Genomic DNA, 18412 nt, shown 5'->3' with positions numbered 1-18412 from the left:
TATTTACACAAATTTTAGAATTAGATTTTTTTTTTTTCCTTCAGTTGTGACGTGCATCACATAGACCTATAGACTAAGTGAGGTGATTCCCACTTTCTACAACTTTGGTTGAAATTAGATAATAATTTCCAAAGCCAGTAGCTCAATGTTTACATATTAGTGCACGTACACGTGTATTCACACACAGACAGGAGGTCACCATCTGCTTCACTTCCCTGGGAAACTAAGGTAGGAGCTAAGGGGGTTGTTCTGATGGTTGGCGTTAAGCACCACAGACAACAAGATGGTGACAGCGCTCTTAAAGCAAAGCAAAGCCTTGAGATACTCACAGATTGTGGCTGGGGAGCCTTCCTGTATCCTGTGAAGGAAAAGTGACACTGAGATCATGCATCCAGTAACAGTAAAAGTCAGGGTAGGCTCTACCAGTAAGCCAAGAGAAGAGCTCACTCCGTCCAGGTGGCCATTCTTCCCGGAGATCTGAGTGACAGATCGGAGAATGGGACACTGCACTGTACAGGTGCTTCTATCCAGGATGAACTGTTTGTACCCACCTGGCCTCCTCCTCCTCAAGGAGTGATCTATACATGGCAATTTCGATATCCAGGGCCAATTTCACATTCAGGAGCTCCTGATAGTCATGAAGAAGGCGAGTGAGATCATCTTTGGCCTGCTGCAGGGCATTTTCCAACTCCTGCAGCTTTTGCTGGCCATCTTTGAAGGCAGAGCTCCCACGCTGCTCGGCATCCTTTATGGTTTCTTGGAGGCTGGAATTCTGCAGAGGGCACAGACAGAATGTGTCCATTTCCCTCCCACAGGACTGGGATTTTCGAACCCTTCTGGCAGTCCCCGGAAATTGAAAGACCTGCCTGGGTGACAGAGCTCAGACAGTGCACTAGACTGGGTAAATTAGCCCAAATTAATCCCAGCGTAGACAGCCAAAATCTGCGTCTGCGTCATTTTGAAGAGAAAACATCATCTCTAGGTTTGCCTGCAAAGGGCAGGCTACGCTCTACCACCCTGAGTCCCCGTGTGAAAGTGACTGGAATAGTTTAGCCATGTTGGAAAGCATCAGCTTTACCTTTTTCTTTGCAATTTCAATTTCTTGTTGTAGTCTTTGGATCTGCCTGGTGAGTTCCTGGATTTCCTGATAACTGGTCCTCAGTTGCACACGTTGATTGGTCCACATGTTCTGAAGGTCCTGGTACTGATGTGCAGAGAAGAGAATAGACATTTTTGGTTTCTTTTCCATTGAGCAGACAAACTTGCCTCCCTATCTTGTTGATGTCTACCTACCCTGCCCTGATACATGGCATCTACTTCAGCTTTGCTGCTCTGAGCAATTGTCTCATATTCTTTCCTGACTTCTTCAATGATGCCATCCATGTTCAGTTCTCTATGGTTGTCCATGGACAGAATGACATTGGTGTTGCCAACTACTGTCTGCAGCTGGGACAGCTCCTGCAAGTAAAACAAGATTTTGGATTTTAAAAGTCCATGTGAGCAGTCCAGATCGTGTTATGAGGAAAGAAATGGGACCTTCTGGCCAGTTAAGCATCAGAACTTCCCTGCCTGCATCCCCCAGGTCCTATTGTTTCACCACCAGTTTTAATTTTCAAGTGTCTCTTCCAGCCTTCATGATACACCAGACCCCCTTTTCACCCACAGATGAAAAAGGACTTTATAAGATCAAAGGCCAAGGACGATCCACTCTCCACACCACTCTACAAAGTCCTATTCAAGTGAAATTTCCAGGAACCTTCAAAAGATACATGTCCTTCAAGACCTGAAGGTAAGTTTTTACTCTGAGAAGCATACTCACAGCTTCATGTAAGCATCTGAGGAACTCAAGATCTTGCTTCAGTATTTCCACCCGAACATCAAACTCCATTTTTCCCATGTAGGCACTGTCCAGTTCCTGTAAAAAAAGCCATAAGCATATTTGTATTTCTTTGATGGTAAAGTCTCCACTGAAGTGCAATTCTTGTAAGACTTGGTACATTATATTAAAGCCTTAATTGCTGGAGTCAAATACCGGCCCGTGAAACTCAGCTTTCATTTGGAAAGCCTTTGGAACAAAGGGAAAGTTTTTAACTCTTAGAAGAGAAGAATGGTTTGGAAATAAGCAAAATAGCTGTGGCAATAAATGTGTTCCTGGAGAAAATGCAAAATATAGAAACACTGATTTCATTAATTCTTCTAATGAAAAGTTGTCCAAATTTTCTATTCTCCTGTCTAAGCCATCTATAGACGTTATGAAACCCCTCGTAATGATGTCTCATCTAGGTTGTGATTGAGTGGATAAAGACCAGCACCTTTTAGATATCCACCTTACAAAGGACCAAGTCAATCCCTAGAGGAAATTATTTCTCTCCAGTCTTGCAGTAAAGCTCAAGTTTTCGATGACTTCAGTTAGAGGAGAGTTGGATGAAGTTAAGCAAAGACTCTGCTTTTGAAAAACCTCAGCGACCATCCAGTTACCACTTTATTTCTGAGGCTTTGACTTAGCTCAGTGTCTTGGATTACATCACCTTTTTAAGCTCCACGAACTCCTCCTCTTTAGACGCGCGCTTGTTGATCTCGTCCTCGAATCTGTTGCAGCAGAGAGAAGAAATAAGCAGCTCATCGTCTATTTTGCTTTTTCAGTCGAGCAGATCAGAAACCAAAGGGACTTATCCAAAAAGGAATGTATCAAGTTTCCATTTAACTGCAACTTCTGGCAACTACAGAGGTAATTGCAAACCCTCTGCAGAAATGTATCTTAAATCAGCCAACAAAATGTGATGGATACGGATCAGTTCTAACATCCCAGGAATTCTGAACTAAACTTCCCATATTTCAGAGCTGTGGACGTACATTATCTTTCACGTGCAGCTAAGCCAGAAGTGACTTCTCTCAACTTGACCCCACCGCTCAGCTCTGTCCCTCCTCTCCTCACTGTCCAGGTTGACCACACCTCCACACCTACCAGCAGGAGTAAGGAGTTCTGGGTTACTCATCGCTTGGGGGAAGAACAGCATGAAGGCGGACAGGAAGAGAAAAGAGTGGAATAGACCTACAGAGTCTATTGGACCTAGGTCCAATAGACTCTGTAGGTCCTAGTCTAATAGGACCTACAGACCTTTGGTTTTCCTCTTACTGTTCTGGGAGCTACCCTTCCCACATCTGCTTTAGTCTTCCAGCTTCAAAGTCAAGTCCCATTATGAACCTGCTGCAGAGTAGTGCTGTAATGGCTACAAAACTCTTGAAGGTGAGAAGCTGAGCTATACCATCCCAAAGCATGATTATAATTGCCTTGGAAAATTCCAGTATGCCTTTTCCCAGACTCGTGATTATTCACCTCTTTTTATAATCTTCAACAAGCTGGAGCATATTATACGCTTCTGGATCCAGCTGTTCCTTCTGGTTCTGGAGCGTTTCTACCTGCCTCTGCAGGTTGCTGATGTAAGATTGGAAGAAAGAGGCGATATTTCTGCTCTCTTCTGGTCGGGCACTTTGTTGCTGCAGAAGTTCCCATTTGGCCATCAGAGCTTGGTTCTGCCGCTCAAGACATTGAACCTGAAAGGAAAAGCAGAAGAGCTCCAGAAGAGCCACTGGAAAGCACTGAGGGAAACACCGACATCAGCAAAACAAATCCTAATTAATATTTCCAACACAGTAACATCTAGAGTTTTCATCAGGTGGGACCAACTGCAGTGACACTGGTACCAACACACGGGACAGCTTAGACTAAAGGTGGGGACACTTTTTTTTCCCAATCTGTTGCATAAGAAGAGTGTGGTTTTACTGCTGCTTCTCAAACACTCAAATCTCTGCTGACTTTTCACCTCTTAAACGAGCAATGTTTAGGGGATGATTGGGGTGGAGGGAGACTTCAGCTGTTTCTGAAGTACCTGAGACACACAAATACATGAGAAGAGTTAGCTCCCTCTCAGGAGACCATGCAGAACCACTCTCTTCCTAGATATACCTTCCCTTAGAGAAGAAGGTCAGAAAGATGTACAACATGCAGAGTTGGTATTTTTGGAAACCAGAGGGATAGCATCTCTTTGGTTGAGACACTGACCAGGTTATAATCTGGAAGCTGACATCCAGAAGATTTTTTTTAAAAAAAGAAAGTCAAAAGCACTTCTATTTTTCAGGACTAAGCACGCTTAAAACTTCGGGATGTAACCAACACCTTCTCTGTAGGGTAATAGAAGAAGCCCTTAAGTCTTCACGTGTAACAAATAATACAAGCTTCCACCCTGTGCAGAGACGTGTGTCACCACCCAAACAAAGGCACATGTCAGGTCTGCGTGGGTGGAAGTGTTCTGTGGCTGTTTTGTTCCTGTGTCTGTGCGTAGAAATGAAAGAGAAGACTTCAGACAGAGGTGAAAGTACTGTAGTATAAACCAAGAAAGAGGCAAAGAGGAAAGGTGGGGGGCACTGGCCACCTGAAAGGGGCTAGGACCGCCACGCAAAGGAGTCATTTGTTTTGTAATTCAGCAAAATGCAACATTTTGCTTTGCTTTAGAAATGGAAACAGAACACATCAACGATGTCCAAGTCCATCACCCATTTTTCCTGCTAGCATCAACAATTCCCATGCACCAGAATATTACTAGCCATGCAGAAACCCTTTTCCTCAAAAGAGAAGTGAGTTGGTGTGTCAGTGACATCCCAGTAGTTTATTGTCCTTCCACAAGAGACAACTCAGACATGCTTCTCCCAGGGCTAAACGTAGGTGATTCATGCAGTGGCATTTATAGTAAGCTATTAAGAACTTCACACCAGCACAAGGGAGTTCAGCCAATGCTGTGATTTTTAGGGGGAGAAGATGCAACGTGAAGGTGTCCCCATGACTCACACAGGCAGTGCAGCACCCCTTATATTCCACCCTTCCAGATAACAAGTAAAAAGAGAACAGGGACTCACCTTATCAATAAATGATGCAAATTTGTTGTTGAGAACCTTAATCTGCTCCTTCTCATCTGACCTCACTCTCTGGAACTCAGGGTCAACTTGTATTTGTATTGGCCTCAGCAGGTTGGTATTGACATGAACCTCCTCAATGCCTCTGCTAACACCAACCTGCCCAAAACCCTGTCCAGCCCCTTGTTCACCAAAGGCACTTCTACCAAGGCCTCCTCCAAGCATCTCTCTCCCTGAACTTCTTCCACACATGGTACCAAGCCCTGCTTCACCACCTTGGAAAGCTCCCACATAATACCCTCTTCTACCAAAGTCCCTATCAAGATGTCTTCTACCACCAAATCCCAGGCACCTTCCATATCCTCTTTCTTCTCCTCCATAGCCTCCACCAGTAGAAAGATTCGTAAACCCACCAAGGTTGTGGAGACTCCTGCTGCCATAACCATACCCATAACCACTGTATATTTCTTCTCCTCTATTGTCTTCTAAACGGCTTACGATAGATGAACTTCTCCCACCCAGCATGCCACAGTGAGCAGAAGAAGAACTGAAATTCCCATCCCCAAATCTGGAGAAATGTCGTCTCATAGCGTCGTTTTCAGAGCGTTGAGAGAAGACAGGAGAGCAGGTGGGGAAGGTTGTAAAACAGCAGGAGAAATGAGAGTGAAGGATCCTCAGCTCCTCTGGTGGGGTGACAGAAGTTCTCCTTTATACGTTCTGGAGGAGTTAGCCTCCATTCCGTGGTAATTGGCAGGTCTGTTAATGTTGTTATTGGGTTTGGTTCATCAGGCAGCAATTAACGGCTGCCTGAAGAGAGCTCAGAGTAAACACCACACACCAATGCAGGAATTGTGAAATTCCCCAAATCCTGCTTGACTCATGAGCTTTGCTCAGATGAGATTTCCTTATCTCATTAGCCTGCCCTCCATCATTAATTACGTTTCACACAGTTGTCCATGCACATGGTAATCCATGGTTTGTTCTCTCTCAGATTTGCCCACCTCTTTTGGCATTTCGTTGCCTCGGTATGGTCCTCGTATCGGCCCAGGGGTGGCTCACCTTGCTTCACCGCATCACCGGGAGCACCTGCTGCGGGAAGCGAAGGCGACAGCTCTCTTGGCTTCCCGTTCTCTCGTTTCTCTCCTTCCCAGTCTATTTGACCGTGCTTTCTGCAGGGCGAGGGGAGGTGTTCTGTGTTGGGTTTGTGTGGAGGGGTTCTGGTGGTGGGAGAGGGGATTCACCCTGACAACTCCCCGGGCTTCCAGATGGTCAGACCCGTCTCTGGCCAAGTGGGACCCCCATCCCCTCAGGCTGGGGTAGAGCCATCAGTTCCTCTGTGAATGCCCCATTTAAGTCAGGGACAATGGAGCTGAAAAATGTGCTGCGTAGTGCAGTGAGGAGGGGAGGGGTGGGGGATGCCCCCTCCCCACCCCCGGGTGAGGGCTGCTCACGATGGGCCAGTGCTGGAGATAGTCGTGGCACAACGGCTGGAGAGCGTGGGAGCGCCCCTTGCCGGGGTGCCCTGGGTCGAGTGATCCGGAGAGGGCTGAGATCTGGGAAAAACGGCCCCACGGACAGCGGGTCAGTGCGGATGGAGCAGCAGGAGGTGCCGGAGCGGGGAGCGCCCTCAGCCCGCGGTGAGGGGCAGCGGCCCCCGCAGCCATGGCCGACTCAGTGGGCACAGACCCACCGCAGCCCGGGGAGAAGCCCGCGCTGGAGCAGAGGTGCTGAGCCTGATGCATCTGGAGTTCCTGGGAAAACCCACAGCGGAGCGGGCGGCAGCTCCCTCGGAAGCCATGACTGCGGTAACAGCCCGCGCCGGAGCGATCCGATGGGTCAGGATCGCATCCTGCGGGAAGGGCTGACGGCGGAGCCGTCTGTGGGCTGTCCCGTGAGGAGGGGAGCCACTGGAGCAGGGAAAGAGTGTCAGGAGTCCTCCTCCTTTGGGAAAGGAGCGGCAGGAGCAACGTGTGAGGAACTGACCCCAGCCCCCCGTTCCCGTCCCCCTGCGGCACTGGGACGGAGGCAGAGCCGGGAAGAGGGGAAAGGCAGGAAGCGGAAAGGCAGGAAGCGGGGAGGTGTTGTTTTGAAGATCTGGCTTTGTTTCTTGTTGCCATCTCAAGTAACTGTTAACAAATTGAATGGATCTTGTCCCCAGGCCGAGTCCATTTTGCCCGGGCCATGGTCTGTGGGTGATCCCTCTCCCTTCTTGTCTCACCCTCAGCCCTTTGGTTCCATTTCCCTCCTCTCCCCCTCACCGAGGGGAGCAGTGAGCAGCTGAGCCACCAGCGGGACTGAACCACGACATGTTCACATCTGGTCTTCTTGCCAGTGGCATTAAAAAAAAAAAAAAATCTGTCTTTGGCTCATAAAGCAGAAATAGCATCTAGAAAACAGAAAGAATGGAATCGCTTTGTATCCATTTTAGCTTTAAATATGGATTTTGAAATAGAAAAGAGAAAGTTCTAAGATAAACTTTAATCAATTAAACCAAACTTATAACTATTAAAGATTAAGACAAGGTCACCTTAGGGAACAGATGACCATCTGATGAAGATCATCTATTAGGACTCTTGGCCCTTCTGCTATGCCTGCTCCTGCTCTTCCATTTTACACCATGAACTGAAACGACCTGTTTGTGGGATGTTCTTTTCAAGACCACTCTACTGGATAGCTGAGATATCAAGTACAGAGCTGGGCTCCAAGCTATTCTACCCATATTCTCTCACCATCCATCTGCATGATCCATCCCTCCTTCCTCTCCCCATTTCTGTGCAAGACTCCACGTTTCCAGTCTGAGCACACTCTGGTGCAAGACTCGATGGCCATGGTCTTGTTAAAAAGCATTTGGGAGCCACATGTTGCTGCTGACAATGCCGACGAGAGTCTTCAGCCTTAACTAATGTCTCAGGAAGACGACTGAGATCTGGTGCACTGTCCCCAAAAGCACTGGTGGAACAATTTCCACATGGCAAGCACCTCCCCTTTGTCCCCTACGCAACGTTAGGAGGAGCTGGATTCACCTGAAGGGGATGTTCTTCCTTCCGAAGGTGCTGGATAAAGCCACACTGTGCACCCTTCAGTTACATAGAGGTTATGTGGTCAGGGCTGTGTAATCCTTGCTCTGGTTCCATTTGGAAAGTGCCTCGTAAATCCCCTAAATGAAGGGTTTGTAGGGAGAGGTAAGAGCTGTTATTAGACGAGCAGATATATCTCAAAGTGGACAAGGTTTTGGACACTAAGCAACAAGGTGAAGGGCTTTTCCCAGGGGCAGACACAATGTTTTCTGGACAGTCAGATCAGAAGCACTACTTTTCCCAATCAAACTTAGTCTCTTAAAACCTTACACCAGGAATGGCCAACTGGCAACCCAGACCTTGCATTTGTGCTTCTTTTTTGTAATTAAACTTCACTAATTACCTACATTTTACTGAGAATTCCAACGAAATTTCCGACTGAATTTCCCCTTTTTAATATAACTACATAAAAATCTGACTTGGATTGAGAATTCTGTGTCCCACTGGGAAGAATAATTACGGTGAACAGAAAAAATGTATAATGACCGTGATTTTAAAAGTGAGTGGGAGGAAACCTGGAAACAGATCCGTTTCAAGACATAAGGGTAAGGTTTGCCTAAGCATTAGGATTCTACACAAAATCTTTCCTGTTCTCTTTTGATTTGGCTCAAGATTTTCTAGACACTGGTGCATGTCAAGAGAAACCCACGTAAATTGTCCTCTTTCGCTCCCGTATTTCAGTCAAGCTGAAAGATGCTATCAGAACTGTGTCCGGTCCCTGCAAAACTCTGTGTAGGACAAACTATGGACCATACTGAGACCGAAACTCCAGTGTGACCTTGGAGCCTTCATGAGGCTCAGGTAAAGATTAAGAGACAATATATGACTTACCGTCAGGAGGAGGTGAGACTCCATGGACATGACTCATGATTTTCCTGGTGAGGTCTGAGCTAAAACATCCTTTTTGCTTCCCTTAATGAACAACTCCTCAGCAATAAGCACAAGAGTTTCTGAAGGGTTGCTGTTGTTCACCTGTCTGTTGAGTTTGTGAATGACTATTTTGGGTGCAATTCATCTTCGTTACTGCTCTTTTAATTTTGAGAGCGGCTCATTCCAATGCACACTGGATCAGGCAATTCTTCAAATCATCCACATGGATCTCGGAAGGAAGTGCTGTGACCTAGGGGAGAGAACATCCACAGACCAAAGAAGCCAGCTCCATGGGGAGCAATGGTTAGAGAGAAGTCTATCCAAAATCACTGCTCTAAATGCATACATCAGCTCACTGTGTGAGGTAAACCAGGTGGCAATTCGTATGGAGCCACTGCATGGATCTCTGAGGCAGCCGTGTCCTGCTTGAGAAGGCCTCCTGCAAACCCTGCCTGAGAAGTGCAGCCATCCTGCCCCACGTGCCGCATGATCCAGAGCATGGTGTGTTGGCTGCGGTTGCGATCCTTGCTGGCACCAGCTCAGCCTTGGCACAACCGACCAAGCCATACCTGAACCTGCTGGGCTGGCTCCAGAAACAGCAATGCATCCAGAGAGATGTTCGTGCATCCTGCAGATGAAGGGGCAGCTTCCTGTGATCCCTTTTTTTTCCCTGCAATGAGTTGGCATTGCTTTCAGATGTGCCTGGGTATCTTCTGCACTGATCCTTTAAGAGAAACAGCAAAACAGTTCCCAACATAGAATCACAGAACGGTTTGGGTTGGAAGGGACCTCAAAGGTCATCTAGTTCCAGCCCCCCTGCCATGGGCAGGGACACCCTCCACTACACCAGGTTGCCCAAAGCCCCATCCAACCTGGCCTTGAACACTTCCAGGGATGGGGCAGCCACAACTTCTCTGGGCAACCTGTTCCACTGCCTCAGCACCATCAGAGGGAAGAATTACTTCTTTAGATCCCATCGAAATCTCCCCTCTTCCAGTTTAAAGCCACCACCCCGTGTCCTGTCACTCCACGCTCATGTCCAAAGCCCCTCTCCAGTTTTCCTGTAGCCCCTTTAGGTGCTGGAAGGTGCTGGAAGGTCTCCCCGGAGCCTTCTCTTCTCCAGGCTGAACAGCCCCAACTCTCCCAGTCTGTCTCCATACAGAGCTGCTCCAGCCCTCGGATCAGCTCTGTGGCCTCCTCTGACCCCGCTCCAGCAGCTCCATGTCCTTCTGCTGTTGGGGCCCCCAGAGCTGAAGGCAGCACTGCAGGGGGGTCTCAGGAGAGCAGAGCAGAGGGGCAGAATCCCCTCTCTCGACCTGCTGCCCACACTACTTTGGATGCAGCCCAGGATATGGTTGGCTTTCTGGGCTGCCAGCACACAAAGGACCACAGGTCCAACCAACATTTTTACCACAGGCATGGGTTATCACAGAATCTACCAGGGAGCGAAGGTCTTCAGGGGCTATTCAGATAGACATCTGGTCAACCTGGTTTTCTGTTGGTGATTTTTAAAACAAGTTTAAATTGCATCCCAAAATTTATTAATGTAAAATTGACTGCCTGGGCTTCTTGTTTAGCTGTTGAAGCAAGCACAGAACCTCCATGTGTTATTCCTCCCATCCAGAACAGTCCGTGAAGCAGGTGATGATGTCCCTCCTATCTGGAGAAGCCTCTGAGACAGGTGACATGAGCGTGCCTTTCTGGATGTTCTCATTTCCCTCTATGGCCCATAAGGGAATCTGGAGATCTCACTCAAGTCTTGACTTTCAGCTGGTGAAAGTAACACAACTCGATCCATTCTCCATCAGACCCGCAGCCCAGAGACTGCGCCAAGGATTAACATTTTCAAACCAGAAAGACAATCCATGAACAGACCCAAGCTTTAGCCCTTCGAGCACAACTGATGCAGGAACCTGCCAGCCTCCAGCCACAGCTGTCTCTGTCCACCTTCAGTCAACCTAAATAATAAACGGGAATAATAAATGCTGGTACTTCGGTTAACACTCAAGGAAACATCTCTACATTCTTGCAGGACCATTTTAATCAGCTCAGAATAGAAAGCCTAAATGACTAAAAACCTGCAGATGCCCAAGAAGAAACATCTAGCTACTTTTCGTCACGGCCAGACGTGAGCAAGTGCCTTTATGTGGCCAAGCAGAGGGTAAATAAATAAATACAGGAATGTGCTTATTACTATTAAATAAGTACTGGAGACCAGCACAGTGGATACTCAGTGGTGCGATACAGCAGTACATTAATACATGCAGTACTTAGATTTAGTAGCTGTCCAGATAAAGCAGATGGACACACACGCAGAGGATTGAATAGCAGATCTTGATCACTAGTTGCCTGAATACCTGCATAAGTAGGGCCCTAAGTCACGTAGAAAATGGGACTGAAATCACACAGAAACACTAATAAAAATGCCTTTCGTCCCACAGACTTTCATTTTCTCCCACCTTCCACTACAGGGACTAACGACAGCCTTGTTCTGAGGCCAGTGAAGGCAGGAGGAAATCCTGATGAGAGAACAAAAGAAAGAGATGTGTCAAAAACCTTCTAGTGGCAGAGAAAAGTTAAATGCTGATGTTCTACCAAAGGTTTGTAGCAAAACAGTGAATCTTCCTGGTAAGGAAACTACAATTAGAGGAGGTCTGGGAAGCCCCTAAGATGGGAGAGCTTTGTCCTGCACAGCCTGATGTAAGTGGGTACTGAGTTCAGCTAGTTGGGAATGTTTTTCTGGGGAGAATGTTCTTTTGTCTTTGATAAATAGAAGCATTTTGTGGAAATGCTCTGGTCAAATTGCACAGAACCAGGGTGGAGGAAGGTGAGGGGGCAGAGCTGGCCACTCCAAACAGCTTGAACTCAATGGATAGATAAGGAGGAACTTGGCACGGTACCTGTCATTGGCTTCTCCATCAGGACCTGCTCCATAATATGGACTTAAGAAAGCGACCGGTGGACCACGGCATTTCAGATGGTGAGAGGTAACAACGCATCTCTGGACGTGAGTGATTTCTTTTTGAGTGGAGGAAGGACAATAAGTAGAATAAGGTGGAGACCAAGAGGTCAGGGGCAGCACGGACCAACCTGCAAGAGGTTGGAACCCAGTGCTCAGTGACAGCCGGGCAAGCCAGGGAGATACAGAGCAGGAAGTGGTGGAAACCCTATGGGAAGCACGGAGAGCTGTCCCTGGCACTACCCACTTCTCTCCTTGGCTGTGCAGAGAGCCTGTGTGATGGCTTCAGGTTAAACCTTTGAGTTGGAGAAAGCCAGAGTTAGGCCGGATGAATTCACCTGGTGTGCAGTAGGTCTCCTTCTTCTAGGGGTAGGTCACTTCCCATCTGGGTCTTGCCTGTTTGGGACACTTTGGATGCGGACAGGGGTGGGCTGTGTTAAGGCTTGATTTTAGTCTCAGGTCTGGACCAGCAAGTATTCTTCTAATACAAGATGAAATATTACTTTACCTTGCAACCCCGTTAACAAATGACTAATGCATATTTTAATAAATGGCTAATTATTCTAGGTTAACAGGAAGGTAAACAAGTCAATAACTTACTTGTTATCACCTATAATATTAAATTATCTATTTAGAAAATACTAATCATAATTATGATATCTGTTAATCTCTTATTCCCCCTACAAGAATGTGAAAGTATCAATTTAACATAATGTGTGAAAATAACGAAGTAATTTTTCTATTGCTGTTATTAACAACTACAGTGAGTGGATGAAGTAGAAGCTTATTACTTTTTTTACATTATTGGCTAACCTAAAGCAAAATACCATGCTCTCTGATCCCTGAGATCTCTTAAAGGCTGAGCAAGTCCTGGTTCCTTCACACAAGGCAAACTTGCAGCTGATGCCCTCGAGCTGGGGCGTGTGGTGCTGGAGTAAGGCAGAGATGAAATCTCCAAAGGGTTTCAGGAGGAGGAGAGGTACAGTTGGGGGGGAAGGGGGGAGGGAAGAAAAATGAGGATGAAGAGGAAACTGAGTTGAACTCTAGGTTAAATGCACCAGGTGTCATGAGAAGACATGACTTTTTTCTATGTGCAGCTGCTTCCCAGCAGAAAAAACAGTCAATGTATACAGCATCCATGATATAAATAGAGGAAAAAATATTGGGGCAGCTTCATGATCAAGATCTTCAGTGGGAATAAGCAAAGGGAGTTGCTGGAACTTCAGTAACTGACAGCAGCAATCAGTGCTCACAGGAATGGCCTTTCTAAGGGTTTGGGACATTGGGGACTTCTTCACTTGGGCAGAGAGCAGAGGTAGAGAACATGCTAAGAGGGCTACCACACGCATCAAAAGACACTGTTTATGACTGAGAACAATTTTAATAACATCCCTTCCCACAGGAAGCTGAAACAGCTGGAAGTAGTTCTGGCAGATGTTCAGAATCCAGTAAACAACATGATTACCAGCCTACAAAAGAAGTGGGTCCCAGCGCAGCCTTCTCTGGGCAGGGTCATTACATCTGGGAAGTTCACCACACCCAACCACACTTACGTATCACCTGGGCTGGCCTCCCAGTTGGCTTAAAGCTGATAATTAGTCCAATCAAGGTCAGACTTTGTGATCAATTGAGTAAATCAGTCTCTTGAGTTATTGAAACATCAATCTATCATTAGCTTTGCAGTAGCAATAACAGCATCCACAGGACAACAAAACAAGTGGAGAAAAGGTAAAGCAACACAAAAAGGACCAAATCTTTGGTCCTTCTTGGACTAGACCTCCAGCCCAGAAAGGGAAGGGTCTGAAGAAAAGTCACCTAGTGTAGGCATCACGTGATGCTCAACTCTGAAGGTTGGTGTTTTGGCTAATCTAGCCATTTAGGCTCTTTGCAGGGCTGATGAAGAGAAACCACCACCTCCAGAAGGTGATTCCCTCTCTGGAGAATCCATCCTTGAAGTTATCTTTCTTTCCCCACATAATAGCAAAGTTAGTCAAAGCTTCTTTTAACACGACCTTACGGATAATGCCAGTAGCACTTTAAAGAATGGCATTTCTTAGCCAAGAATCATAGAATCATAGAATCGTTAGGGCTGGAAGGGACCTTCAAAGGTCATCTAGTCCAACCCCCCTGCAAGGAACAGGGATATCTCCAACTAGATCAGGTTGATCAGGGCCTCGTCCAACCTGGCCTTGAATGTCTCCAGGGATGGAGCATCCACCACCTCTCTGGGCAACCTGTTCCAGTGTTCTACAACTCTCATGGTAAAAGATTTTTTCCTAACATCCAACCTGAATCTACCTCCCTCTATTTTAAAACCATTACCCCTTGTCCTATCACAACAGGCCCTCCTGAACAGCCTCTCCCCATCTTTCCTGTAGGCCCCCTTGAGGTAGTGCAAGCCCGCTATAAGGTCACCCCGGAGCCTCCTCTTCTCCAGGCTGAACAGCCCCAACTCTTTCAGCCTGTCCTCATAGGAAAGGTGCTCCAGCCCTCTTATCATCTTCGTGGCCCTCCTCTGGACCCTCTCCAACTGGTCCATGTCCTTCTTATGTTGGGGGCTCCAGAACTGGACGCAGTACTCCAGGTGAGGTCTCACGAGGGCAGAGTAGAGGGGAAGAATCACCTCTCTTGACCTGCTGGCCACGCTCCTCTTGATGCAGCCCAGGACGCGGTTGGCCTTCTGGGCCGCAAGAGCACATTGCCGGCTCATATTGAGCTTCTCGTCCACCAGTGCTCCCAAGTCCTTCTCCTCAGGGCTGCTCTCGATCCATTCACCACCCAGTCTGTATTTGTGCCTGGGATTGCCACGACCCAGATGTAGGACCTTGCATTTGGCCTGGTTGAACTTCATGAGGTTAGCACGGGCCCACCTCTCCAGCCTGTCGAGGTCCCTCTGGATGGCATCCCTCCCTCCAGCGTGTCGACGGCACCACACAGCTTGGTGTCATCGGCGAACTTGCTGAGGGTGCACTCCATGTCACTGTCCACGTCACCGACAAAGATGTTGAAGAGGGCCGGGCCCAACACGGACCCCTGAGGGACGCCACTCATGACCGGTCTCCACTTGGACATCGAGCCGTTGACCACTACTCTCTGAGTGCGGCCATTGAGCCGAGTGGTCCATCCATCAAACCCATGCCTCTCTAGTTTAGAGAGAAGAATGTCGTGCGGGACAGTGTCAAAAGCTTTGCACAAGTCCAGGTAGATGATATCCGTTGGTCGACCCTTGTCCACCGATGCTGTCACCCCATCATAAAAGGCCACCAAGTTGGTCAGGCACGATCTGCCTTTGGTGAAGCCATGTTGGCTGTCACCCACCACCTCCTTGCTCTCCATGTGCCTTAGCATGGTTCCCAGGAGAATCTGCTCCATGACCTTGCCAGTCACAGAGGTGAGGCTGACTGGCCTGTAGTTGCCCGGTCAGAGAACTCTTCTGTCAGAGTAGATTGTGCATGCCCACAGTTTCAGATGAGCCACGTTCCCCCAGTCCCTCCCTAGTGTGACTGGTGATGAATGTGATGAGGACCAACAACTGAGTTTGACACAAAGATACAAGATTCCCCAGCATTCATCTTCGCAAGAGACCTGTGACACCATGAGATACACTGCTTTCAGAAGCACTTTAGACCGTCATAAATGGTACTATCACTAGATGATCCATCCCATCATGTTAACTTGGTCCCCGTCCCACGCTCACACTTCTTTAACCAGACACAAAGGCCATATAGTGTCCAAACCCAAGACCTAGTGCTCCCCCAGCAAATCACTGAGTTCCTGTCTCATGGCATCTCCCAGTTTACAGCTCTAGTTCACAGCAGCAACTGCACGATGTCATTTGCCAACCAAGCCCTTAATTCAGCTTTTTCCGGAGAAGTTGAGACTGGCAATGACCTTGCTCTTGCTGCGTGCTGGAACAGTGCCTGATCACTTTTGGAGCACAGCCACAGGGCACTGTTTGGGTTTTGCATGGCAGGTTGGGCACGGCTCGCTGACGCGCACCTTCAAGCTGGTGGTGCAATGGGGGCAGGGAGGGCAGCGTGCCATCACCTCCCACCAGCACCCCTCTGGACCACGCACCTTCTGTGCCTGTTTGTGCACAGCACTAGCCGGGGCTTGGTGGTTCAGCTTGCCACGTCTCTCTGCTCTCCAAAAGCTGTCTGGGTAGGACACGGTATTTGGCTGCCTGTCTCATGGCCCAGGGGATCTGTCAACACGCTGGCTGTAAGTCTCAGGGAAGAGCTGGGGATGGAAATAGCTTCATAGGACAGCATTTAGTATGGTTTGTCTAAGGTGGGAGAGCATCATAAAATTTTCTAAGGCTGGTTTGGTCACTCTCAACCTCCAGATACTGCATTTCATATTGCGGAGCAGGGAGAGGGCATTTCCAACGACGGACGTAAGGCAGTCCTGCCAGATTAGGAGGAACCCACAATGAGCTGCCACTCAAAGTCGTCCTTTAGCAAGGACGTTCTGCCGGGTCCACAATCAACCTGTGGTTTGGAAAAGAATAAAAATCTGCTGAGCCCTCAGATCTGTCAGGGGACGTGCTGCAATTCTCGTCCATGTTAACAGGAAATTATCAGCACTGCCACATGGCCTGAGAGGGCTGGAAGTGAAGCATGAGCATCTCGGGAATTATCTCATCGTCAGCCATTCCCACCCTGGCCTGCATCTGCACTTTGCTCACCAACGCAGAAGAATGCCAGTCCGCAGGAACAGAGGATTTGAATGAAAACACCCCTCATATTTGCACACTGGAACGACTGGCAAAGGCATGCCACCACCACCACCGGGAAAAGCCAAGCGAGTTGCAGGGTGCTGGAAGTAACCCTGTCACTCAAAAGGTCACAGTCTTTCCCAAATCATGCTGCTTTCGATTCTTCCTGTGCCGGAACCAGTCAACAACATACAGAAGTTTTAAATATAGTTATTTATTGTCACTGGGAACCTCAGATGGGGCCATCCACCATCCGTGCTTGGTGTTGCACAAACAAAACCGTTCACACATTGTCACCAAAAACCCTTTGGAGCCACAGGCATGCTGGCCCTGTACCTTCCATGGAGATAAACTGCTAACACTTTGCTTTAAAGAGTAATTTATATCTGTCTTTTACACACTTAAAATCTTTTCTGAGCCCTCTAGTGGTGCTTGGCACAAACTGTGCTTTAAAAAACATCCAGAGCAGCCGTTTTGCTGCACAGCACGGTGTGACAATAACCACTGAGCCCTCAGCGTGGCCAAAGGATGCCCAGAGCCTGAAGTATCCCACTACATTTACCAGGGCTTTGGTAGCCTGGTGTGAGCAATCCCATCCATCACAGCCTGTCAGGTCCAAGCACAAGAGAAGTTCCCCTGTCCAAGGCCAAGTTTTCCTACCTAATATTCCAGAAAAAAGACACGTCTCTGAACCCCTGAATGCCATATCCCACTAAGAGTCTTTACAAGTGTAACAGTGAAATAATTACAACTCCTACCTTGAAAACAAAGGAAGAAATGTTTTTGTTGAAGAAATTGATTTGCTCCTTCTCCAGCACATTGGAGTCAACATCTAGACTGAGGCGTGCCAGGAAGTCTTGGTTCAGGGTGACTTCTTGGATGCCAGCAGATGTGACGGAGGGAAACTGACATACCTTTTTCCAACAAACCACCTATTTTCACCAAACAGATTCGTCACACCACCTTAGGAGCACTCAGCACCAAAGCACCTGCCCAGCTGAGAACTTCCTACCTGTAGGAAACACTTCTGTTACCACCATTGATGGAGAGACTGCTACTGCAAAGCCACAGAAACCATTTCTTTCTCAGCCCAACAGGTCTCAAGCAGGCAGGTATGACAATACCAGAGCTGCTGCTGAAACTTCCTGCTCTTGTTCAGCTGCTTTACTTGAGCTGGACAAGGCTCTGTCACAAAAACAAACCTTCTGACAGAGGATCATTGTATTCCCTCTTTGTATGTCTGCAAGGAACTGGACTTGGTTGGAGAGGTGAAAACAAAGCCGTTGCAAGCCAGCTGAAGAGCTTGGTTCCCTGCCAGCCCAGCCTGTACTCCAGCAGATTTCAAACACCTGTGGAGGCACAAAAAAAATCAGAGAACTTATTCTAGGGGCTACAGAGAGTGGTTTTGGGGAGGGGGAGGAAGGAAGACTGGTCTGAGAACCTCCAGGACCAGCATGAAGTGGCTGTCCAAGTCTGAGACAAGGACCGGTTCCTGTTTCAGTTGATTCTGGGCCATATCAAACCCTGTAAAAAATCAAGAAACGCAGAGGACCTGCAGCTCAGACGGAGCAGCCACAAACAAGGATATTGGCAAATGCAACACATCACTTGTCCTTTCATCAGGCTGTCACTTGTGAGCAATGACTGCACTAAGAATGGAGCCAGTCCTTCCTTTAGGTAGTGGTTTTCTACACAACCTGAAATTCCCATCTCAGCCTGACCCATAATTTATGGGAAAGTCAATTTGTCATCCACCTGGAGGACAGGAGCAGGTTCAGGTGTGTGTGAGAACGGGGCAGTGTCCCTTGCACGGGCCACAAGCCCTCTAGTGGCATTTTGTGGCCACATCTACTCTGTCTTCATCAGGTCTCTGCCCAG

The 18412-nt window shown here is 47.8% G+C and overlaps 1 protein-coding gene across 1 annotated transcript; it reads right to left on the bottom strand.

The window, feature by feature from the left end:
- Window positions 1-207: 207 nt before the first annotated feature.
- On the bottom strand, window positions 208-5357 carry LOC104383840 (keratin, type II cytoskeletal 75). The gene is made up of 8 exons (XM_086630747.1): window positions 5169-5357; window positions 4915-5070; window positions 3338-3555; window positions 2529-2589; window positions 1820-1915; window positions 1294-1458; window positions 552-772; window positions 208-358 (listed from the first exon to the last, which is right to left on the bottom strand). Exons 1-8 carry the CDS (start codon window positions 5355-5357, stop codon window positions 208-210), a joined length of 1257 nt encoding a protein of 418 aa, XP_086486873.1.
- Window positions 5358-18412: the final 13055 nt, after the last annotated feature.

The sequence above is a fragment of the Tauraco erythrolophus genome, unplaced genomic scaffold (genome assembly GCF_009769465.1).
Source record: "Tauraco erythrolophus isolate bTauEry1 unplaced genomic scaffold, bTauEry1.pri scaffold_48_arrow_ctg1, whole genome shotgun sequence".
Lineage (NCBI taxonomy): Eukaryota > Metazoa > Chordata > Aves > Musophagiformes > Musophagidae > Tauraco > Tauraco erythrolophus.
The sequence above is the reverse complement of the archived record's forward strand: the minus strand, read 5'-3'. Positions and strand labels throughout refer to the sequence as shown.

Excerpts from the sequence above, each read along its gene's own strand:
- LOC104383840 (XM_086630747.1), bottom strand. The coding sequence starts at position 5,357 with ATGGTTATGGCAGCAGGAGTCTCCACAACCTTGGTGGGTTTACGAATC. Across the intron at positions 5,071-5,168 it reads AGGTGGTGAAGCAGGGCTTG|GTTGGTGTTAGCAGAGGCAT; the intron begins GTACCATGTGTG and ends GGTTTTGGGCAG. Across the intron at positions 2,590-3,337 it reads GTTGAAGATTATAAAAAGAG|ATTCGAGGACGAGATCAACA; the intron begins GTGAATAATCAC and ends CTGCTGCAACAG.